General features: G+C 57.6%; 2 protein-coding genes across 4 annotated transcripts; one reads left to right on the top strand and one right to left on the bottom strand.

Moving 5' to 3' along the window:
* The first annotated feature begins 62 nt into the window (after positions 1-62).
* Positions 63-5,625, top strand: ZDHHC16 (zinc finger DHHC-type containing 16). 3 transcript variants are annotated; one of them, XM_030453003.1, is made up of 11 exons: positions 63-149; positions 1,813-2,065; positions 2,290-2,484; positions 2,703-2,791; positions 3,014-3,042; positions 3,247-3,380; positions 3,602-3,649; positions 4,203-4,288; positions 4,532-4,655; positions 4,728-4,798; positions 5,140-5,625. In XM_030453003.1, exons 2-11 carry the CDS (start codon positions 1,829-1,831, stop codon positions 5,252-5,254), a joined length of 1,128 nt encoding a protein of 375 aa, XP_030308863.1. In that variant the 5' UTR covers positions 63-149; positions 1,813-1,828; the 3' UTR covers positions 5,255-5,625. The 3 variants fall into 3 exon arrangements, with proteins under 3 accessions (XP_030308863.1, XP_030308865.1, XP_030308864.1); XM_030453005.1 differs by having other exon boundaries at positions 105-149; positions 4,532-4,650; positions 5,140-5,228; XM_030453004.1 differs by lacking the exon at positions 3,602-3,649 and having other exon boundaries at positions 105-149; positions 5,140-5,254.
* A 166-nt stretch (positions 5,626-5,791) lies between these two features.
* MMS19 (MMS19 homolog, cytosolic iron-sulfur assembly component) lies at positions 5,792-21,057 on the bottom strand. The gene is made up of 31 exons (XM_030453001.1): positions 20,894-21,057; positions 16,981-17,029; positions 16,273-16,373; positions 14,785-14,870; positions 14,349-14,423; positions 13,753-13,822; positions 13,423-13,551; positions 13,150-13,211; positions 12,551-12,637; positions 12,182-12,256; positions 11,834-11,911; positions 11,378-11,516; positions 10,849-11,003; positions 10,563-10,641; positions 10,223-10,348; positions 9,879-9,960; positions 9,463-9,560; positions 8,963-9,103; positions 8,575-8,730; positions 8,261-8,360; positions 8,044-8,146; positions 7,857-7,931; positions 7,609-7,735; positions 7,427-7,527; positions 7,304-7,360; positions 7,008-7,194; positions 6,832-6,914; positions 6,587-6,751; positions 6,447-6,506; positions 6,234-6,334; positions 5,792-6,155 (listed from the first exon to the last, which is right to left on the bottom strand). The coding sequence occupies exons 1-31, from the start codon at positions 21,018-21,020 to the stop codon at positions 6,128-6,130; spliced, it is 3,102 nt and encodes a 1,033-aa protein (XP_030308861.1). The 5' UTR covers positions 21,021-21,057; the 3' UTR covers positions 5,792-6,127.
* Positions 21,058-21,302: the final 245 nt, after the last annotated feature.

Raw genomic sequence — 21,302 nt, 5'->3', positions numbered from 1 at the left:
GTAGTGCAGCGCCGAGAGAGGGCGCGTCCTGTCATGTGCGATCGGGCAGCGCATGCGCAGTGCGTGGCTCGGAGGGCGCTGCCGGTGGGGTCGTGAGGGCGGCGGGGCGGTCGGCATGGAGGCGGCGGGTAGGGGGGCTCGGGCGGCAGGTAGGGCGGTGGCGCCGGACGGGGTGTCCTGGGACTGGGATGGACCGTGGGTCCGCAGGGTTCTGAGGGTGTCGGGGGTCTGGGTGGCGACTTTGGGGGGGGGAGGGGGTGGTGGGGTCGCTGTGTCGCTGGGGTTGCCGGGGGTTATGGGGCTGCATGCGGTGGGGCTGGCGGGTCTTTGCTGCTGTTATGGGCACCCGCTGCGTGATGGGGCTGGGAGCCAGGGAATGTCTTGGCGCTGTGGGATTGGTGCTAGTGAGCTGTGGGAGCTGGGTGCAGTGGGGCCGGGCCCCGCGGGAGGGTGCTGCAGGGGTGGTAGTGAGTGGCTGGACCCAGCGGGAGCGGGCCCCCGGCGGTGCCTGGGTAGGAGGGGCCAAATCTAAGGGTGTCCCCCGAGGCCGCGATGTTGCCTCTGTTCTCAGCTGTGCTGCTGGGCTCCTGTCCCGCTGGGCTGTGGGCTGGGCCGTGGGCAGTGCCTAAGCGGGTCAAGGAGGGTGCGGGGCTCTGCTGGGGCCTCATCCTTGTGGCTGTGCCGCTGTCTGCAGGCGGGTGCCCGGCGGGGGCAGAGGAGCGTCCTGCCCTGTCCCTAGGAGCATGAGCAGGCTGGCTGCCTGCCCTGTGGGCTCCTCGATTATCCGCCACCAGCTGTCGTAGACGAGGAAATCTCTGTGATTTGAGATGCAGCCTCAGGGAGGGGGGAGCCATCTGGGTGAGGAGGTGCTGGTGGGTCTGATGTCCTCATGTACAGCTGCTCCCAGCCTTGGCAGCAGCTCCATGCACATCTGGTGGGGTGAAGGGGAGACCTTGGCTCCCTATCTTGAACACCCTATCTGGATGATGCAGCTTCTGCCCCTTGTCTCCCTGCTGTGCAGCCTTGCGGCTGTACAGTGGGCATGGCTGCACCGGGAGCTGGAGCTCCTGCTGGAGAGGACCCTATGGTGTGACACCACTGCCTGCTACTGCCTGACACTGCACCAAGGCAAGTGGTTGGGCCAGGCTCAGAATGAGCCTTAGCAGGACCCCAGGGCAGCCTGCTGCTTAATATTGATAGGCACTGCCTGTCTGGAGGTCTGGGGGTCCCAGCCCTGCAGATCATTTTCCCAGCTGCTGGGCCAGCTCAGATTCTTCCTTGCTCCCAGCGCAGCTCTTGGGTGGAAAAAGGGGCTTAGCAGGCAGGGGAGCACTGCACAGCATCGCCTCGGCCTGGGACTGCCCCTAGGTCACACCATTTCTGGTGAATGGTGGATCCAGATGAGAAGTGCTAGGACTTCCAGAGTGGAGTTGTGAGGCTGACAAAGATATGGGGTGGCCTCTGTGTCTTGGTCTAGCGTTTGAGGTGAAGTGCTGATGTTCATGCCTTCTCTGGTTTCCTCTGAGTCAGACTCTCCATCTTGCTCCCCTGTCCCCCTCCCCACTGGGAAAAGTGAGATGGGACCAATATGTACCTGAGCCCAGACACCAAGAGGCCTGTGCCCCTGCTCCACTCAGAGAATTGTCCCAGTGGCAGTGGCTCCACAGCCTCCAGAAGTCTGGGCTCAGCTACATCTGCTCTGCATCCTTGTGCAAGGTGAAGGAGAGGTCCCTGCATGTCCAGGAGAGAACCTTCCTGAGGAACATCCAGGCAGTGGGGTGGCCTGCCCACACGGAGCTCCTCTCCCCCCAGGTGTGGTGTGGCAGGTATGAGGAGCCGGCAGCGGGTGTTTGCAGCAGTGATGCGCCTGCTCCTCAAGTGCCTGCGGCTGGGCCGGCGGCGGCGGCTTAAGCTGGTGCGTCAGGCAGAGCAGCTGTGGCATTATTGGCACCTCTGCCTCCGCTCCCTGCTCTACAACTCCTTCACCAATGGCGACGTGGTGCTCGACTCTCTCTTTGAGCCCATCTACTGGCTGGTGGACCATATCACCCGGTGGTTTGGTGTGGTGAGTACCATCACTGGGCAGGGAGGAACCCAGCTCTAGGAGCTAAGGTGAGCATGCTGCTGGGACAACCAAGTCTCAGGGCTGCCTGTGGTCTAGGCAGGAAGGAAGTGGGGACCTCAGCCTGTGGTTCAGATTGTTTTCCTTAGGCCATATTCTGTGCCTTTCCCCAGGGAGCCACAGGCAGGTGCTGCCTGTTCTGGTGACCCAGGCCCCTTTCCCTTTAGGTATTTGTGGCACTGGTGATCAGTCTGACAAGCTCCATTGTGGCCATCGTGTACATCTGCCTCCTACCCCTCATCCTGCAAACCTACACACCTTCTTGGATCTGCTGGCACATTGCCTACGGACACTGGAACCTTGTCATGATTGTCTTCCACTACTACATGGCCATCACCACCTCACCAGGGCACCCACCACAGGTGAGGCACCAACTGAAAGCACACAGCTGGGGACTGGGGGCCAGCTACATATGAATGATCACTGGGAGCAGCTAGACCAGCCTGGTGGAGTCACTGTGGGAGGCATCTGCCAGATCAGGGCAGTGAGGCTGGGTATTGTGAATTGGGGGATCACAGGGGAGGTGAGGAACCTGGGGAACAGAGCCTGGGTGCATAAATCTCTTCTGACCTGTATGCAGGCCAAGGACAATCTCACCGGCGTCTTGATCTGCAGGAAGTGCATTGCCCCTAAGCCAGCTCGCACTCACCACTGCAGCATCTGCAACAGGTGGGGCTCCCTCCCTCTGATCACCACAGCACTTTGGGCAGCGCCCAGGACCCCTCTCCTTGCTCCCTACCATGCTGTGAGACTGAAGCCCTCTCCCCTCTGCTCTGCTGGCTTCTTGCCTCATCTCTTGTACAGCCCACAGGCCTGGGAGTGCTGCCTGACCCCTCCCAAACATGGTTCTTGCTCTGGAACTGACACTGGCACTGTTCTCCTCCCTCCCAGGTGCGTGCTGAAGATGGACCATCACTGCCGTATCCTTCTGCAGTACTAACCCACCGCACTGTCCTGGGGGAGCTGACCCTGCTTCCCATTTCTCTCCCTGCACCACTCCTCTCCCAAGTCAGCCAGAATGGGGAAGTCTGCTGGGGATCAGGCCTAGAAGAAACACTCTGGCCCCTGGGGTGGGTTTGGACCCTTGGTCCATCACAGTTACACACCTTTAACCCCAGATGCAGCCTGGCTAAACAACTGCGTGGGACACTACAACCACCGCTACTTCTTCTCCTTCTGCCTGTTCATGACCATGGGCTGTATCTACTGCAGCATCAGCAGCTGGGAGATGTTCCGGGATGCCTATGCAGCCATCGAGGTGAGCAGGCAGACCCTGGCCCTCACCCTGCTGTGCACCCTGCCTGCCTGGGCTCCCTGGACTGAGCTTGCAGAACAAGGGTGGGCCAGACATGGCCTTCTGGTGACTTTGCTTCCACTCTCCTGTGCGGTCCCCAGCTGCCCTGGTCCTGCAGGGGGGTGAGGGAGAAGGGCCCTGCCTTCTGAGACACCTAACTGGTGCCCTGTTTTCCATCCCCCTAGAAAATGAAACTACTTGAGAAGGAGAGACTGCAGGTGGCTGCCAACCAGGTGGGACATCCCTGCGTCCCAGCTGCTCCCAGGTGGTGTGGGGCAGAGCTGCCCTGTATGCTTGGGGTCCTGCTCCTCAGGAGCTCCCCACAGCCAGAGCCAGTCCCCACGCTCATCTCATGTATTGGAGAGCTGGGGCTGGCTGGGAAGCTCTGCTACAGTCACCCCCTCCAGCAGTTTAGGGTGTGCTTCCCTATGCACCCAGCTTCTAGGGGCTTTGGCTGGTGGCAGCTGCATGGCATGTGCTGCTCAGGCCCTGCTCTCCTGGAGAAGCTGTAGCAGTGCATGCACATCTCACCCTCAGCTGTGGTGTAGTGCAGTCCTGACCAGTCCCAAGGATGCTCTCTGACCCCTGGGCCACTGCTTCTCACCCCTGTGCCAGCTCTCAGGTGTCTGTCTGTCTCGTGGTTGTCCCTATCACCTTGGTTGTTGTGTTGGTTTCAGCCGCAATCCTTTTTAGCTCAGCATCACTGAGGGCTGCAGCAGTCCCCTTGTCTGGCTCTAAGATATAAAGCAGTCTGGGTAATCCCACCTCCTTTTGGTCCTTTTTCAGACATACTACCAGACCCCACCACCCACCTTTTCCTTTGGCCAGCGAGCTTTCCACAAGAGCGTGGTCTACCTCTGGGTCCTCTGCAGGTAATGGGGCCCAGGGACTTGCTGTGGGGGTACTGGGGAAGCAGCGTGCAGCCTTGACTGTGACATTGCTCACCCTCTACCTCCCCGGGGGTGGGCTGACCTGCTCTAGCTCTGGCCTCAACCCAGGGAGATTGCAGCTCTGTCACGGGATTAGAGCAGCTCACCCACTTATGCAGCCCTTAACAGCTGTGGCAGCAGGGCAGGAAGGCCTGCATGCAACCTGCTGTCCCTTGCTGTCCCCAGCTCAGTTGCTCTGGCCCTGGGTGCCCTCACGCTGTGGCACGCTGCCCTCATCACACGTGGGGAAACCAGCATTGAGCGGCACATCAACAAGAAGGAGAGGCAGCGACTGCTGAAAAAAGGCAAGGTGAGCACAGCCCAGTGTGGGAGGGTTGGCTAGGGCAGATCCAGGTATGACTTGCATCTCCCTGGCTGGCAGGTCTTCAGGAACCCCTACAGTTATGGAGGCTGGGATAACTGGAAGGTGTTCCTGGGCGTGGACCTACCAAGGTAAAGCCCCTGCTTGGGAGGGTTGTGGCTCAGAGAGCACATGGGGGTGCTGGGACATTGGGGCTCTCCCTGTGCAGCTGGGGGAAGAGCAGGACAGCAAATATCCCATGGTGTGTGATGCAAGGAACAGAAGACCCAGGCATCAGCTACCTTGTGACTTCTTAACCCTGTCTGGTGGCAAGCTTTGGCCTTCCCAGCACCCCTTTGCCAAAAGAGCCCCAGCTGAGCTCAGCCATGGTGGCAGCTGAGGAACTCAGGCTCACAGCCCTGCCTTAGCTCTGCAGAGCAGATGAGCACGAAGACTCAAGCCTGTTGCTGCATCCTCATTCCTCTCCCCACAGGCACTGGCTCACCCGTGTCCTGCTGCCCTCTCCTCACCTACCCCATGGGTCAGGCCTGAGCTGGGACCTGCCACCCTGTGTGAAGGAGCACCACACGCCGCTCCTGGCCCTCTGAGGCTCAGCTGCTGCAGCCATCCCTCCCTGCAGGCAGGGGAGTGCACAGAGGACCTGCTTTGCCACGGCTGCTCTTTGGCCCAAGTGCCGAGGTGAGTGCTGGCACGTACTGCTGACTGGAGCCATGGGAAACCTTGGACAGTGTCGGTGCCTGGACACCTAATCTTGGCTTCTTGGTGGCTGCGGGCGGCCTCGGGGAAGGTGGCAGAGCTGCTGCTCCCCACTCTAGCACAAGGTACTGCCCCATCTAGCACAGGTACTGCCCAGCTCACTCTCCAGCAGGGCTGGGTGCAGAGGATAGCACCGCTGCCCCGAGCACTCCCAGGGAGCCTTTTTAACACCATCCAATAAATAATTAATTTTTTTTTCTAAGTGAGCCTGCCTCTTTTCCTTGGTGGGAGGTGCAGGAGAGGGAGCTCCATGGTTTCCCAGTGGGGCAAGAGTAAGGGCCTGTGACCAGCAGCACCTTTAGCTACTCGGCACACAGACAGGCACTGGGGTCCCAGCCCGGGCAGCTCAGACACCCCCTGCACCATTACCAAAACAGATAAATTTATTCCTCTGGTAAGTGGGTTGCACACACCATACAAGTGCATGCAGGCCTGCCCTCTCCATCAAACTTGTCGAGTCTGTCCATCACTGTCCCTGGCTGCAGCAGAGGCTGGGCAAGCCACGAGCGGCACAGCTCCTTTCCTCTGGCAGTGCTGGGAAGGTGCTGCAGTGAGAGGTGCTGCTGGCTGGCCCCCACGCTCCCAGCCCCAGCTCTTGGGGCAGTACTGGGTTCTGAGGGTCCATGGCATCAGTTGGATGGCTTGGCGGGTGAGCGGGGGCCCAGTCAGATTGTCAGTCAGCACAGGGAGGGGATGCAGGGTGCTCACCTGCCTGGGCTCCCCAGCAGGAACCTGTGGGGACAAAGATGGTGCCATCAGCCAAATCCCCAATATGCCAGCACCTCTGCAGCTCTAGCTACATGCACTCACCATTCCCCCCGTGCTGCCACTGCCTCCTTCCGCACCAGCCTTTTCTTGTCATCCAGAGGCTTGGCCAGAGCCCGGATAACTCGGGCCTTGTAGGGGAGGAGCTGTAGGATAGACAGGGCTTAGTGAGAGCTGCACTCCCAGGAGGAAGTGTGGGACCACTTTGTCCCTCTTAACAAGCAGCAGCAGGCAGCAGACTGCTGCAGGAGCACTTACCACTACTGTGGGCAGGCTGGTGAGCGCATGGGCACAGCGCAGGGCAGCGATGCGGACATCCTGAAACAAAAAGGGATGAGCATAGGGAAGGAGGCAGGAGCAGGGGAGAGGGCTTGGGTTGGGAGGGGGGGGGCATGCACCATGGTGGGGCTGGAGGCGAGACTGAGGAACTTGGTGACCAGTGTGTCAACGTGCAGGCTCATGATCTGGGGAGCTTCAAGCATCAGTGGCTGGAGGCAGCTCAGTGTGGAGAGCTGCACTACGCGGTCTGAGCAGGACAAGGCCTCGAGCAGGAGAGAAAGCAGCTGCAGGTGGGGAGGACACCACCAGATATGAGTAACTCCCAGCCATGAACAGCCCCCCTCCCACCAAGGCTGGCTCTCACCGTAGGCAGCTCTGTCACCAGCACGGGCTTGGGGAGGTGGTTAAGCACGTGGGACAGGCCCTTCAGGTAATTGGCCTTGATGTCTGTGGAGAGCAGAGATGGTTACAGGCAGCCAGGGGAAGGAGGGGACACCACCTCTGGTACTTTGGGTAAGGGGTGATGGAGTGGCTGCTCACCAGGACCAGCCCTGTGGAAGCCCTGCACCAGCTTGGGGACATTGTCAGTGAAGAAGCGCTGGCGGAACATGATGCGCACATCAGCATGACAGTTCTTGTGCAGCACATCAGGAGACTCTGCCATCAGCAGGGAGAAGCCATCGGCTGCCGCAGGACCCAGTTCTGTGTCGCCCAGCAGGCCCAGCAGCTGCAGGGGAGAGAGCCCTGAGACAGGGCACCCTGCTGCAGGGGTCCTGACCAGCTGTGGGTGCAGTGGGAAGGTGCCTTGGACATGACCCAGCCCCGCTGCTGCCTACCTTGTCTGTCAGGCAGGGGGTCAGGGGGTGGTAGCGCAAGACCAGGGCTTTCGTCACCTGTGGGGCAGAGCAGAGTCAGTGCCAGGCCAGGACCCCGGCTCCCACACCCAGAGCTGGCCTTACCCAGAGCAGGAGGGTGAGTGCCTGCATTCGTCGGGGGCCCTCTGCAAGGCTGGGCTCCATCTTGTTCATTGCAAGCTGCAGAATCTCATCCAGCTGCTGCCCTGGGGACACAGAGGAGACAGTGAATCACTCTCCTGCCAGCAGTGGGCAGGGACCCATGAGGGCCTGCCCAGCCCTCTTACCTGCTGGGTGCTTGTTCACCAGTCCTGCGAAGCACTTGGCAGCCGTGGTGGCAGTGAAGGAGCAGTTACAGGAGCAGCTCAGCGCCAGTAGCTCCCGGAGCAGCCTCTCCTGCTGAGGAATTGCCACCTGAAAGAAACACATAGCATGTCACAGCTCAGGGCTGCAGCTGCTCCCTTCTTCTGCTTTAGACCTGGGCAGGAGGGTCCTTCGTCAAGACCCTTCTTCCTTCTGCTCCCCACCAACTTACATTGCGAGGCAAGGAGCAGACAAAAGCCATCAGGAGGATGACCAGACGTCTCTGTGCCTCCAAGCACTCCCCATGCTGCAGGGGAAGAACAGTACCAGTGTCGCCAACAGTCCTTGCTGACTGCCTGTGTCAACATCCTCATTCCCTGTCCCTGTTCTGGCAACTCAGCCCCAAGCATGTAACACACCTCAAAGGGCTGGAAGGCGCATGGAAAGCTGTTCTGGGGCAGGAAGGAAACCTCTCCATCCAGGAAGAGGGGCACCACATGAGACACACTCTGGGCAGCCAGCCTAGAAGAAAGGAGACATCGCAATGTGCTGCTCTGGGAGGGTCGCTAGGTTGCTCCCAGTGACAATAGCAAGGGGATGACAGAGTGCCCTGCATCCTGCCCCAGCATCACTCACTCTGGGCTCAGGTGGGTGGTGGCAGCACTGATGACCGGGACCATGGCAGCCAGCACCTCCTCGTCCAGCAGTGCCTTGCCCAGTGGCCGGTGAGAGCTCTCTGCAGGCAGCAAGAGGAAGGGGACACAATGGAGCCCGCTGCCCCGAGGGAGGAAGCTGGCACAGCCCCTGGACCCACACGGGCAGGGCTGCTCGGTCTCCGGCAGGGCCAGCAGTGCTCGCAGTTGCCAGGAGGAGGCAGCAGCAGCACGGGCTGTGGTACCATGGACCCCAAGGAATTGCCTGCCCTCCCCTTTCCCCTTTTCCACACCTACCTTGCAAGGCAGCCTGCACAGCCACGGCCAGTAGGCAGGGCACCACAGTCTGATGGTAGTACCAGCAGCCCTGCACATCCTGCTGGCACTGCAGGGCCACACGGTGCAGGCTCTGGCACACAGAGACCATCTCCTGGGCATCCCCACCCTGGCTCCCTGCAGGACACAGTCACCATCATGTCACACAACTGCAGCACTCACCCCCTGATGTGCACAGGGACCCCCAGGCATTGCAGCCCTCCCTGCTCCCCCTCCACTGGTGGGCTTCACACCCCAGATCCTTGAACCACCACCATCCCCAGTCTCTCCCAGCCACCACCAGCAACATAATGGAAGCAGCTCCTGTCCTGATGCCTTCAGTGGAGTAGCCTGCTGAAAGCTGTATTACCTTTCTGCACCTTCCGCAGATGCTGCAGAAGGACTGGGACAGTCTCCCTCACAATGCTGGGGTGGGTGGACACGGCTGCCAGGGCTCGCAGGCAGCGCTGCCGCAGCAAGCAGTGGTGGTGGGAGCTCTCCTCCCCCGGCTCTGAAGAGGAAATACACCTCAGGGGGTGCTGGGGTGACCCCAGGCCCACCTGCCCAAAAGCATTCAGGGCCCAGAGCCTGCCATCATGGATGGGGTGAAGCAGCATGGCAGAACTAGCCAGTGCCAGTCCCAGGACATGCTGCCCACTCTGTGACTGGGCATCTCCTCCCCACACAGGATGGCTGCCAGCACCAGGCACAGCCTTCTGTGTGCCAGCTCCACAGTGCCTGCACTGGGAACACCCCGAGCCACTGACCTATGCCATACAGCACAGCCCCACTGCCTGGTAGAAGCTGAGTGGGAATGGAACAAGATTCAACCCAAGACCACCATTCCCTTTCCAAGGATACCAGCCCTACCTGACTGCAGCTCCTCTTGAAGCCTGGGTACCATGCGTCCAGAGAAAACCTTTGGGTAGAAGGGGGCCAGAGATCCAGCTGCCTCCATCGCTGCTTCACTGCCAGAGGGAACAGAAAAGGAGGGGTGATGTGAGCACTGCAAACCCAAGGCTGTTTGTACACCAGCTGCAGAGATCTAGGCCAGAAGGTGCCTTAAGATACCTGTTTCTCAGCAATCTGCCTTTTTCATCTTACTGGCAGTAAGAGCAGAGCCCCCTACTTTGACATGCCTAGATTTTCTCATTTCTAGCCTATAAATGGTTTGGTTCTTTGCTCTTGAACTCACATGGGTAGTTCAGACAGTTCCTGTGCCTTTCAGGCTTTGTTCCTCTCCCCAGGAGCATGTGTGACTGCAGTGGCATCAGCCCACCTCTCACCTGCTCTGGGAATCCTCCTCATGCAGAGCAAGACGGATGAGGTGATCCACAACCAGCTCCAGGTCAGAGGGAGAGAGGAAGCCTGGAACAAGAGCCATAGAAGAATCCTGCCAGCAGCCCAGCATCTTCCCCCTGTTCAGGCTAGCAGCAACACAGCAGCATGACAAACAGCAGGTACATGGTGCCCAGCACAAACAGACAAGAGAGAGACCAAGTGTCCCTGGAGCTCATGGCCTGGGTAGAAAATGCTGCAGGCAAGGATGTCCCAGCACCCACATGGCACAATGACTCCCAGAACAGGGTGACACCTCCCTCTGCATTCCCCAGGAAAACAAGGAACCAACCTTGTAGGGAGCCCAGGACAGTCAGTGCCCTGACCCCAACCAGCTGCAGCTGCACACTGGCATCTGTCAGGGCCGAGAACACCACGGAGCAAATCGGGGCTCGGAGCAATAGCAAAGTGCTCTCATCTGGAGAGAGAGGCACAGTGTCACTGTCTGCACCTGGCTGTCATCTCACAGACACCACCTTGGCACCTGACAGACCCCTTCTGGGGCCCTGCCGGTGGCACATACAGCTCCCAGGTCAGTGAGCTTTCCTTCTCTGTCAACACACAGGAAGGTGAGGTCAGAGCTAGCAGTCCCCTGGGACATGAGTGCCTCCGGAGGGACCAGCCAACTTCACCTTCTTCCACATGTCCCCAATTCTGCTGCAGCTCCAGGAAGCTTAGGAGCATTTCAAGGATTGTCCTCCTCTGACTGCTCTGCAGGGACACAAAGGCATAACCCAGATCACTGTCACTGCTGTGCCAGATCACCTCAGCCTGGTGATGTGAGGGTGCATAGGGGATGCCCACCACAGCCAGTAACGGACCCCCAAATTTGACACCCTGCTCCAGCCAAGCCCTGCAGAGCCAGTGGGTGCCCTCAGCCCTGCCATCTGTGGCTGCAGGGCCCGGAGCGCCCCTGACCTGTGTGTGCTTGTTGTACTGCTCCAGCAGCAGGGGCAGGACGCTGCGGGTGATGCAATGGTAGGCGCGGATGGAGGCACCCGCTGCTGCCTGCAGGAGTTTGGCACTTGGCCACACCAGCTTCATGTCGGGCTCACACAGATGGTGCCTGCAATCTGAGATAGGTCAAGCATCAGCTGCAGCAGCACAACCCCTCTGCCTCACGTGTGGGGCCACAGCCACTGTCTGGGTGGGACGTGCTGCTAGGGTGCAGCTCGGAGCAGCAGCAGGATTTTCCTGGCAGAGCTGCTTCCCCCAGCTCTGAGCACACAGCTCAGCCTCAGACAGGGCAATCCTGGCAGAAAGGGAAGCAACTCAATCCAGGAGGCATTTCCTACTGTGCCTCTTCTCCCTTCCTGCAGCCAGCTACCCTGGAGAGGCCAACAGTGGCTGAGAGGGCTAGAAAGAGAGAAGGCTTCAAAAGGAACAAGCTAGGAGGATGCTTGCAGGCTGGGCTGTCTGGAGCAGGGTAGGTCTCTCTGATAACTACCTTGCAGGATGGTGCTGAGGAAGGAATCCAGAAGATCTTCAGTGTCAGAGCTGAGCACAGAGCGGGAGAGGCAGGCAGAGAGGGCGTGCAGTGCAGTCAGGCACTCAGCCTCCACCTTCTCACTCGCTGTCTGGAACACCTACAGGAGATGCCATAGGATGAGCTAAGCTCCATGCTGACCCTGACCACAGGCTTCATGCTCCCAACGAAGGCTTGAAGGGCTTCAGCTCCCACCTCACTTCCCACATGCTCTGAACATGCAGTGTGACACTTCCCAGCCCTAGGGACATGCTGATATTGCTGGCATGTCTCCTGACTTTTCAGCTAGGGCTGTCCAAGGCCACAGGTTGGGACTGCTGGGAGATGTTGAGCTTTCCTGGTCTGGCTGTGAACTCCTGCTCAGCAGCAGGAGCCTAACAGTAGTGGAACACTTGTTAGGGGTCTTGCCGTACTCACCTCCCTGCGCAGAGATGACCAGAGGCTGGTGAGGAATTCCTGCAGCTCCTTCTGTCCATAGATGGCACAGCAGGCAGTCTGCAAGAGGAAGCCAGGAGAAAGGATCAGAGAGAAGCCAGTAGCAGGAGGACACAGAGTAGCGATGCTGCCTGTCCTGGCAGGCTTGTGCTGAACTGCACGAATCACTCCAGGGAGAGGGAAAAAGAGGAAAGAGTGATGCATGCCAAACCAGGCCCCTGGAAATTGTGGCTCTGTGAGGGAATCTCTGGTTGGCAGGGAGAAGTGGCTGCTGGCTGCTACTGCCACAGCCCAGCTGCAGGCTGAAGGGAGTAGGGAATCCCTCCTTACCAAAGTCTGCAGGGAGTCAAGCTTGGCACTTTGCAGGTCTGAGTCCATTTTCTCAATGAGCAGAGGGAGCAGAAACTGCAAAAAGAGACACTTAGACTCAGCCTATACTTGACACCACCTTGTCCATGACTCTGCAAGGCTGCAAGCTCAGCCTCTGACAGGAGAGCAGAGGTGGAAGGATAAGCAGAGGTGTCAGTGTAAGCACCTCCCCATGTCCAGCCTCAGCAGGAGACAGGGTGCTGTAAGTGCAGGTTCCTTCTGTGGTTTCCATCCCACAGAGCCACAGCAGGCAGGAGCTGCAGTACTATGAAATGCAGCCTGTGCTCAGGAAACAACGGGGTGCTGAAGAACCCTCCAGGCACCTCTTACCTCAGCAAATTGGGCCGTAGAGGCCAGTACGGCCCGGAGGCTCATGATCAGGTCTTCTCTCTGTATGCCATGAGGGTCATTAGGGGGCTGGAAAGGAAGAAGAGAGCAGGTCACCCACCAATCTGGAAACCTCCCAAACCAGCCATCAGTTGAGGCTGCATCACCTCATCTACAGCAAGGCAGCAGAGATGCCAGTCACTGCAGCCAGCCTGGCACCAGTCTGTCAGTCTGAGGACCACAGCTCGCAGCTCAGCACTGCTCAGCCAAGACTCTTGTCCACCCTCTCCTCCCATTCCCTGGAGGGGACACAAACCTCTGAGAAAAGACCAGAAGAATCCTAGAATCATAGAATTGGCTGGGTTGGAAGGGATCTCAGAGATCATCAAGTCCAACCCTTGATCCACTACCACTGCAGTTACTAGACTATGGCACTGAGTGCCATCCAGTCTCTTTTTAAAGATCTCCAGGGATGGAGAATCCACTACTTCCTGGGGCAGCCCATTCCAATGCCTGATCACCCTCTCGGTAAAGAAATTCTTTCTAATATCCAACCTAAACCTCCCCCAAAACAGGTTATGACATGAGGCAGACTCACTCACTGGAGTAAAATCAATGGGGAAGTAGCAGGATGTAACTTCAAACAGCTCCTCCACAAAGGGACCTGCAAAGAGAGGAGAGAGGGAGTGAGCAGAGATGCTGGGCAAGAGAGGCACAGCAGCTCTGCTTAGCACCCATGACAGGCTGGCACTTCACCTACTAAAGCATCTCAGGGACCAGCCCAGCCCTGATCAGACCAAACAGCCATCCTTTCAACAGCTCAAAGCAAAGCACCATGTCTCCCAGTCAGCTCTGCACAGCAGGCACTGGCTCACCCAGGGCGTAGTTCTTGGCAATGATATCCCGCACAATCTGGAAGGCCACCAGCAGATTGCGGGGATCCTTCTCCCCATCCATCACCTGGATGAAGCCGAAGGTGAAGTCAGCACCCAGACCCTTCAGCTCTGCAAAAAGAGGGAGCATGAGCAGGCACAGGACACCAGACACCAGACCTCACCAACATGTCACAAAATCAGCCCAGTTTCCCCAGTCCTGAAGCCCTTCCAGCTCTCCCCAGACAGACCACAGAGCCCTCAGAGAAAGCAAAAGTGAGACATTTTCCCAGCCCAGGCAAGCTCAGAGTGGTTCTGGCACCTGCCCCTCACCTTCCTCCCTGGTGCCCATGAAGTTTGTGATGATTCTGTAGACTGTGTGGCGGTCCAGCTGCATCAGGGACTGGAGGAAGGAGCACAGCAATCAAAACAAGCCTCTGCACATGGCAGCACTGCTATCCCACCATCCAAGGGCAGGATCCCCAGCAGCTTAGGTACTGCTTCCTGGCATGCAGATCCTGTTTGTCACATGCAAAGTGTGCATGTGCCTATGCAATGGCATCTGAACACGACTGTGTCCACACCATGTGCTGCCCAAGGCCCTGCCAGTGTAAACAATCTCAAATTGGAGGTGAATCTGGGGGCACTTAAACACAGCCTGGAGGACAGAGCAAAAGAAATAATTCCCCCAGGGCTGAGAAAAGGGAGGGCAAGGGCCAAAAAGGATCCTTGGCTGATGTCTGCCTCCCACCCTGCAGTGAGCCATGCTATTGCTAAGCTCTGCAGAAGCACTGCACTGCTGCTGCAGGATGCACTGCACTGTACTGCACTGCTGCTGAACATACTCAGCCCTCAGAGTGGACAGGCAATCCTCAGATACCCAGGGAGTGGGGAGCAGGGATGGAAGGATGGAAAATCACATTGCTCACCTGCACGTGTACTTCCTGGAAGATGGCTTTGAGCACAGACACTGCTAGCCCTGGAGGCTGCAACTCACACATGCTCTGGGGACAGGAAAAGAAAAGCAAGACTATGATGGCAGCCTTGTACCAGAGCTCCTCCCTCTGTACAGCAGCTACCTGCAGGGCCTTCTCCTACAACAGGGAGAACTCAAGCCCCCTGCAGACAGGACAAAATGCCTGCCACCTGGAATGGCTGGGGAATTCTAGCCCCAACACCAGCATGAGGCAGGGAATCAAGGCAGAAATCTGCAAGGGGCAGAGCAGGAGCACAGAGGAAACACGACAATGCTGCAAGGCAAGAGCTTATAGCCTAGCTGGGTCCCACTCAACACACTGCTCCAACTGGTACCCAGGTGCTGGAGCTCCCCAGCACCACTCTGGTGGCCTGGGGACACAAGCTCACCAGCGCTTGAAGTCCCTGGAGCACTGAGGGGATCACAAGGTGATGATCTTGCAGCCGGTTCTCATAGAACAGGATCAGATGCAGCACTGTCAGAAACAGACACCAACATTCATTAGTCCCAGGAAACACATCTGCTGGGCCCCACCTGGCTCCAAGATCTCCTGTAAGCAAGCCAGGTCTGATGGCAGCAGGGCAGCACCCACCTCTGGCTGCTGTTTCAGAGGTGCTGGAGCTACCAGGAGACACTTGCCCTGGCCTGTCCAGACACATGGGTGCAGACACCAGCAGCAAAGTGACAGACGCCTGCTCAGTGAAGGCTTGAGGATGTTGTGGGGTGGGGCACAGGGCTTAAGCAGGAGCTCCAGCTTCCCTGTGCTCGGCTCCACAACACGTTCCTGGCCCCTGAATCACAGCCATGGGCGCCTGCACATCCCAGCCCTGGGGAGTGGCAGCAGGAAGCAGACTGGAAGAGCTGGCTAGCAGCATCCTGTGCCCACAGCTGCTGCAGAAACTCACCTCCCCCAGGAGGCAGCCTGACGTAGCACTTCAGAAATGAACTGCGCGAGGAGGGACATGAAGGGAGCCAGGGCCGGATGGGGTGTCACAGCAGCCACCTGCTGAGGAGCTGGCTCTGCCCACCCTCCTCCAGAGCTCCTGGTGACTTGGCTCTAACTCAGCTTTAACCATGCCAGACATCTCCACTGAACCTCCCCACCTCTGGCTGCCTGACTCCAGCTACTCCAGTACCTTGTCTGCCTGTTTTCTACCTGCACAGCTGCTCTTGGCCCTGCCCAGCACCAGCCTGAGACTTAGAGAGAACCACACACAAGGACTAAGGACTCTTCACTTCCATCCTTCCCTTCCTCCACTCGCTAGCCAGCCCTTCCCCTTCCTCACCAGCCTGCTGGCACAGGCTCAGTTACCCAACAGCAAGGCCCCAAATCAAAGCTTGGCAGCACTTACTTCTCCCACTACCAGCCGCGTGGTAAAGGACATTTAACACAACCAAACCTTCCCCTTGCCACCACACACTTTTCCCACCAAATATTCTACTCTCGTCCACCAATTGATCTCCCTTCTCCCCAAGGTTCCCCAGGCAGGCAGGCAGCAGGGCTCTTGTGTGACTCTTTGTGAAGGATGGTTTTCCTGTGCTGAATAACCACCCAAGGACTCTGACATGCAGATGTGTTCCCAAGATGTTCCACGTGGACCTGAGCACACCTGGGTGTGCAACACCCACACACTGCCAGGGGCACTAGCTGCAGCCCAGGGCTTTGGCATGTGTGACCTGAAACATGTGGGGAGGTTGGCAAAAAGGCTGCAGCATGAGGCTCTGTGCCCTCCTTGGACCTGTCAATAGACAGACATATACACAGCTGTCACAGTGCTCAATCAATCCCTTTGCTGACTGCAGGAGAGACACTTGAGCAGCACTGGCTTTGCCCCCAACCCACTGGCAGCCACTCAAGGGCCCAGAGCAGTCCTTACCTTCCTTCTCCTGGAGCAGAGAGTAACACTGAAGCAGGACTTGTGACAGCAGCTGGATGCCTCGTCCTCGTGTCCGAGGATCTGTGTTCTCCAGGGAAGACCTACAACGAGTGGGAAGGAATCCCGTTGTGAGACACCTGCTGTGAGCAGGGACACCCAAGCAGAAAGCACATCTTGATCAAACACACAGTAAAAGCAAAGAAGTGCTGCTCTCTGGGCAGGGCATTGGTAACCCACTCCTGCCTGATTGGCTGATAGGGTGGGAGCAGACACCTCTTCCCCTGTCTGTGCTGGACATACACACTCAGGCTCAGAGCCACCCGCCAATAAATCCAAGTTCTCAGGCTGGACCAGAGAAATTGCTCTTGCACCATGCTCTGCACCTGAAACTGGTCCCAAGACCATAAGGACCTAAAAAGGGTAAAGCCTTTTACAGCAAGGCAAACCAAACTTGGGAGAAAGAAGCCTCCCCAAATCCCAGGCCATGTCAGCTTGGAGACAGAATCAAAAGCCTAATCCAACTCATGACATGGTGATGTACAGTTCCTGCGGGCAGGCCTGCATGCTGTGTGTGTCTGCTGTGCCTACCAGTATTGCAGCCAGCTCCCCCTGTATGGGCTGCACTGTTCCTTCTCACCATCCCTCCTTGCAGGAATCTCCCCTGCAAGGCCCTTGTGTTATGTGTAACATGTATAAGGCTTTGCTTACCCCAGAGCTTCCACCAGCTGCAGCACAGTCCAGCTTCCATCTTTCACCCCTGAAGAAAAGAGGTAAAGAGAGTGAGCCAGAGAGACCCCCAGAATGTCAGTCGGGCATGATGCTGGAGACTGATGCTGGGAAGGGCCCTTTCCTACCACAGCAGGAGAGGCTGACTGGGTGTCAGCACCTCACTAATCACTAAAGGAGACATACACACTCAGCTGGTGGATTTGCCTCCAGCCCCATCTGCAAACATGTTTGGGACCAAGAGCTGCCTTGACTGGATCAGATCCAAGAGCAAGCAGGAAGGGAAGGACTTGCTGACACTTCATCTCTGCCCTCTCACTGCAGCCTGGATGCATCTATGACCAAGGTGTAGCTCCTGAGAAAAGCAGCTTTGCTGCTTGCTCCACTTCGCTAAGACACAAAAAACAATGTTTTCCTATTGTGAGCAAGGAAGGAGACAGAGGGCAGCTACCCAGGTGCTTCCTGGGGGAGAACTGGCTTAAAAAGCAGCCCAGACAATGGGGATCAGTCAGCTGCCCACCTTGGCTCTGTCACCTCCATTCTATACTGAGCAAGACCTGCACTAACTCTCTCCAAGATGGAGGGCAGGGAGAAAGGTAGCTTTGTGGTCAGAAGAAGACAAGGTGTTGGAACTGCTGGATTCTATTTCCAGCTCTGACTCAGACACCCCTCACACTAGGTTGCCACACTCACCTGCTCTCTCAGTATTCTTGCAATTCAACTGGGGGAAAAGTCACTCCTTGGGAGGCTTTGGTAAGGATCTGCTGCATCCCATGAGAGCCTTGGCAGAAGGGTAGGTTCTCCACTCCCATCACCCTCTGCCAATGTGGCACCTTTCCAGCAGGAAAGTTCTGTGCCTGGCCTGTGCTCAGATGCGGAGTAGGGGAGCAAGGGGCTGCTTTTCCTTCAGCTCTCTGACCTGTCGCTCAGGTGGCAAGGGACATTGCTGGGAAACAAACAGCACCCCTCACTCTCCACCTAGACAAAACACCTTTCCTTCACAAACAAACAAGAAAGAAAAAAGCACCGTCCAGTCACCAAAACTCACTATAAGTACTCAGGAGCAATTCTGAGCACTCAGGAGGACCCTGCTCACCCTTCTGCCTTGCTGAAGCCTATGCAACTGACTGGGCACCCACCCCCTCAGCAGCCTGAAGGTTTCATTTGGGGCCTTTCCAGGCTTTGTGTCTCCTACTATTGCAAACATTTACTGGCTTTTCTTAAGCAGTTAATTCCAGTACTAAGTGAGCTGCTCATCACAGAACAGTCTCTGGGGATGGGAGAAGGCATGCCAGTGTTTTCTGACAGCAGGCAGAACCAGAGCTTTCAATCTCACTTGGGAGAGCAGGCAGGGGGAGCCTGGACTGAGGAACAGAACAGGTAAGGATAGCTGAGAGGAAGAAGAGGAGCCCAGCAGGCTGCAGAGTCAGCAAGGACAAACTGAACAGGAGGTGCCTTGAGCAACAGCCATCAGATGCTGGCAACATTTACTGCAGAAGAATGACAACACAAGAGCATGCACTGGCACAGAGCAGGAGAGCTCGAAAAGCCCCTCCACACCCACTATCCTGACACTCCCTCCCTAAGCACATGGAAAGCCCTCGTGCCTCTGAACCACTGTGGAGAAGGTCTGAGATAAGCTTGTCTCTGCGGGCAAGTTCTCTGCCCCTCTGTATTTTTGGAAATTGAAAGCAGCATCCATATAAAGCTGCTTGTCTCCTCATACACAGGAAGGATCTGGAAGGTAATGACCAAACCACAATAGGCTGTGGATGCTCCCCCTGGTTAAGAGCCCCTTCGCTAGGCTGCAGCAAAAGAAACTTGCTCTGTTCCTCAGGGCTGCCTCCTGAGGGGGGATCACGCCAGATTGTGAGCACTGCTGCTGTAATTGGATCTGCCTCATCAGCACGGCAGGCACAGGGAGCCCGTCAAACTTCTGACTCCACATCTGGCAGCAGCACATCCCCAAGGTTAATGAAGCACCTTGAAGCCCAGCACTGCCTTTACCAGAAGGGCTGCCTTCCTATTCTGGTGTTCCTGCAGCCCCTGAGGGTAAACAGAAGGAAGCCATTTACCCTTTGCAGTGTTATTACTCAGAATCAATCTGCTCCCTTTCCTGACACGTCTGCCCCCGTTCCACATGGCATCCTAGACACTCATCACTTCTGCAGGCTTCCCGTGCCTGTTTGCCCACACACCCTCAAAATATGATCACAGTGCATGGGCAGAGTGTGATGGATTTCTGTAACAGCAGTATCCTTCTCTCTCCATCTTTTAATAAAAACTAGTTTAGCCTCCTTCTGCCACCCACTGACCAGTGCAGCCCAAGGTGTCTGTGGCAGCACCCAGGCCTCATTTTCCAAGTTACACTCAACTTAATACTCAGCAACACACAGAAAAAGCACAATGCATTTCTTCCAATTGCACAACAGCCAAAAGGCTAGGAAAAAACCTCCCCTTTCACTCAGGGATACGTGATGCAATTTAATACTTCTGATGTGTGTTCTACATGAGGCATGAGGGGCCAAAGGACACCCCCAGCTCCCTCACTTGTCAAGGCAGGTTTGTCACAAGCACCATGCGGCTGACAAGAGCTGGGGGAGGTGGGGTTGGCTCTTCCCTTTGTACATCTCTGAAGAGACAAAGCTTTCCTGAGCGTTTCTGTAACATGACCACAGATGACAGCAGCAGTTGTAAGGTTATCTTTTCCTCCCATCTATCCCAAACATGTTGATGGCTTTGTGCAACTTTTTTGCAACATCTTGAATGTCACACAGTTCAGTGAATTTCTGCAAATTTCCTTGGCATCTTCTTCACCCTGACATCACACAAACCACTGGGTTACCGTCCTCTTTTGCCAGCTCACCTCATCACCAAGACACCATGGATCAGTTCATAATCCATCAGTCTTGGGAAATGGCTATAAGCAATCCCTCTGCACAAATTTAGCTCTGTATCCTTCTCCGCTCTCTCAACTCCTTTCCCAAACACTCTGAAGGCACTGCCTAGAAACAAAAACATGCTGCCTTATCCTCAGAAAGCCACATTCCTGATGCTGCAAATTCCCTAATGGAAAAAAGTCACCCAACTGCTGCTCCAAGCAGAAAGACAGATTATCCATGGAAACCAAATGCCCCAAGCCCTGCCAGGAGAGGAGAAACATGAGAGTCCAGTCAGAGCTTGGGCCCCAGAAACAAGGGACGGCAAAGCCAGCAAATCAGTCATGTCCCACAGCACCGCAGCAAGGCCAGGAGCTCCCTTCCCACTGGTGCCTTCTCTACCACACAGCAAAAGCCACCCCCCAGCCAACTGTATCCTGTACCACCCACAGCAGTTCCCACTGCACTCCAAACCTCCAGTGGTAGGGCCTGCAGCCTAATGCCCCCGTCAGCACACACACCTCATGCCATATCCAAGCCCCATTTCCTGCTCCAGGCCAGCCTCCAGCAGACCCAAAACCTTCTGTCCCACCCCACAGTCTACACCAGCCATCTAAAACCCTGAACCACCTCACGGCTCCCAAACAGCCCGGCATACAACCACACCTCCTCTGCCTTGCCACTGAACCACTCGCCCTGGCTGCTGCTCCACAGCCCCTCATCCTCCTCCCACCTCTCAATGCCCAGCTGATGCAGGCCCATCCCATTTCCGTGCCCTGCCACACAGCCATGCTCTGCACCCCAGCCCTGCACCCCTGACCCACAGCTGGGTCTATGCCTAAGCCCACAGCCAGCCCCACGTCCTGCCCCACAGCCTCACGCTCACTCCCAAAGCCCACCCCACACCCCCACGACCCGCCCCACGGCCTCCCCAGCCGTGCCCACGCCCGCCCCAGGACCGGCCCCGCCACCCTGTCCACGCCCGGCCCCGCCCCGCAGCCGCGCCCACCCGCTACCTGCCGCCACCTCCGCAGCGCGGCCGTCCTGCTGCCCGACCACGAAGTCCTGGACGGAGGCGGCGAGCGCAGCAGCTCCCGCTCCCGCCCCGGTTCCGGTCCCCGTCCCAGTCCCGGCCGCCGCCATGACACCGCGCGCCCCTGGCCGCCGACCCTGCCGCCGTGCGCATGCGCCGGGCCCTCGCGCTGCGGGCGGTGATAGCGCGCGCAGGCGCGCACACCCTCTCCTCAGCTTGGGCAGGGTGGGGGGGGGGGGAGGTGGGTAACGGGGAAGGGGCGGGGCCGGCCTGGTACGGTGGGGTGGAGGAGACAAAAAACCTTGCAGCGGCGGCCGCGAGCACGTGGGCGGTGCCGGTGGCGGCGCCGGTGGGTCCGATCACATGCGCACCTGGGGGTGGGGGCGGGGCGC

This window comes from Calypte anna, chromosome 6 (genome assembly GCF_003957555.1).
Source record: "Calypte anna isolate BGI_N300 chromosome 6, bCalAnn1_v1.p, whole genome shotgun sequence".
NCBI lineage: Eukaryota > Metazoa > Chordata > Aves > Apodiformes > Trochilidae > Calypte > Calypte anna.
The sequence above is the reverse complement of the archived record's forward strand: the minus strand, read 5'-3'. Positions and strand labels throughout refer to the sequence as shown.

Excerpts from the sequence above, each read along its gene's own strand:
- ZDHHC16 (XM_030453003.1), top strand. The coding sequence starts at position 1,829 with ATGAGGAGCCGGCAGCGGGTGTTTGCAGCAGTGATGCGCCTGCTCCTC. Across the intron at positions 2,485-2,702 it reads CACCAGGGCACCCACCACAG|GCCAAGGACAATCTCACCGG; the intron begins GTGAGGCACCAA and ends ACCTGTATGCAG. Across the intron at positions 3,043-3,246 it reads GAAGATGGACCATCACTGCC|CCTGGCTAAACAACTGCGTG; the intron begins GTATCCTTCTGC and ends CCCCAGATGCAG.
- MMS19 (XM_030453001.1), bottom strand. The coding sequence starts at position 21,020 with ATGGCGGCGGCCGGGACTGGGACGGGGACCGGAACCGGGGCGGGAGCG. Across the intron at positions 7,736-7,856 it reads TCTGCTCCTTGCCTCGCAAT|GTGGCAATTCCTCAGCAGGA; the intron begins GTAAGTTGGTGG and ends TGTTTCTTTCAG. Across the intron at positions 6,915-7,007 it reads CTTCCACAGGGCTGGTCCTG|ACATCAAGGCCAATTACCTG; the intron begins GTGAGCAGCCAC and ends TGCTCTCCACAG.